At 38.5% G+C, this 1,220-nt stretch overlaps 1 protein-coding gene across 1 annotated transcript; it reads left to right on the top strand.

The window, feature by feature from the left end:
- Nucleotides 1–360: 360 nt before the first annotated feature.
- LOC125178940 lies at nt 361–926 on the top strand (the record flags this gene model as incomplete). The annotated part of the gene is made up of 2 exons (XM_047883843.1): nt 361–561; nt 720–926. Coding segments are annotated over 2 exons (408 nt in total), but the record flags the coding sequence as incomplete, so codon positions are not given.
- Nucleotides 927–1,220: the final 294 nt, after the last annotated feature.

Here is a 1,220-nt window from a genome sequence, read left to right as displayed (position 1 = left end):
AAAACTGTCATGAGAAAGGTTGATTTCCGTGTAATTAGAATAGGAGATTTGGCCATCATGAAGATAAGATTGTTAAACAGGATATTTTTCTAATCTATTATCCCATTAATTTAATGAATATTTTCGGCGTCCATTCATGATTCATCATTATTTGCTATAACTACATTAACTTCTTTTTCACTTATCAATCACGCCTTTGCTATTGTCTCTAATGTGTTTCTTCCTGGAAGCTCTGTTTCTGTATTTGTCACTAATTTGTTGTCGTAGCCATTCGTATGTTGTAGACCAGTTATTTATTTGTATCGGTACACGTGTCATAGTGGTGATGTTGGTGCACAACTTTTCATTGCCGTGTTGCAGAGCGTGGACAAGAAGCGGGCAAGAAGCGCCGCCGTTCTCTCTCATCGTCGTCGTCTGAGGCCGATGTGTGTGCAGTTTTACGGGAGCGTGGTGCCCGTCACAGGTCTCGAGTGTCAGCTTTCATGGGATCGCCTGCCCGCAAACCTGTCGCCTTCAAACACAGGGTCAACTTCTCATTACACAGTTCTTCTTGAGATAAAAGTATGACATACCGGTATATCCGTATTAGGTAAATATTTTTCTTAATTAATTAATTGAATAAATTAATTAATTTTATTTTAATTAATTAATTTTCACAGTGATAATAGGATAATAAAATACATGTAATTCTCAATGTAACCGTGCGTTTATTACTTCAGACTACGCACAACAAGAGTTCAACCAGCAAGAGCAACAGCAGCAGTGATGATGAGCACAGGTTTGAGGAGCGTCGTGCCAGGAGCAACGCTAAGGCGCGCAGCACACTCCTGCCCATGAACATGAATGAGGAGGACATGCAGCACCGGGTTATTAGGTTAGATTCTTCACTCGGCATTCCAACACGTTTGACTTTACATTTGTCTTAAAAATTATACTTAAACTTTATGAATAACCATCATATTTGTCTTAAAAATTATACTTAAACTTCATGAATAACCATCATCATGAATATTAATTTATGGTTGTCCTGCCGCTGCTTTACCCTGAAATTTTCGAGAGATTTGGAATGACGGCCCCAAGAGGTGTTCTCTTCTACGGCCCTCCAGGTGATGCAGACAACTTTATTTTTATTTCGTCTTGTGAAATTAAAATTGAGAATTTACCAATAAGTTTTTCCACTAAACAGTAACGTGAAGCTCATCGACTATGCATTAAAACCC

Source organism: Hyalella azteca, unplaced genomic scaffold (assembly GCF_000764305.2).
Source record: "Hyalella azteca isolate HAZT.00-mixed unplaced genomic scaffold, Hazt_2.0.2 contig13822, whole genome shotgun sequence".
Taxonomy (NCBI): domain Eukaryota; kingdom Metazoa; phylum Arthropoda; class Malacostraca; order Amphipoda; family Hyalellidae; genus Hyalella; species Hyalella azteca.
This window is presented reverse-complemented; position numbering and strand designations above follow the sequence as displayed.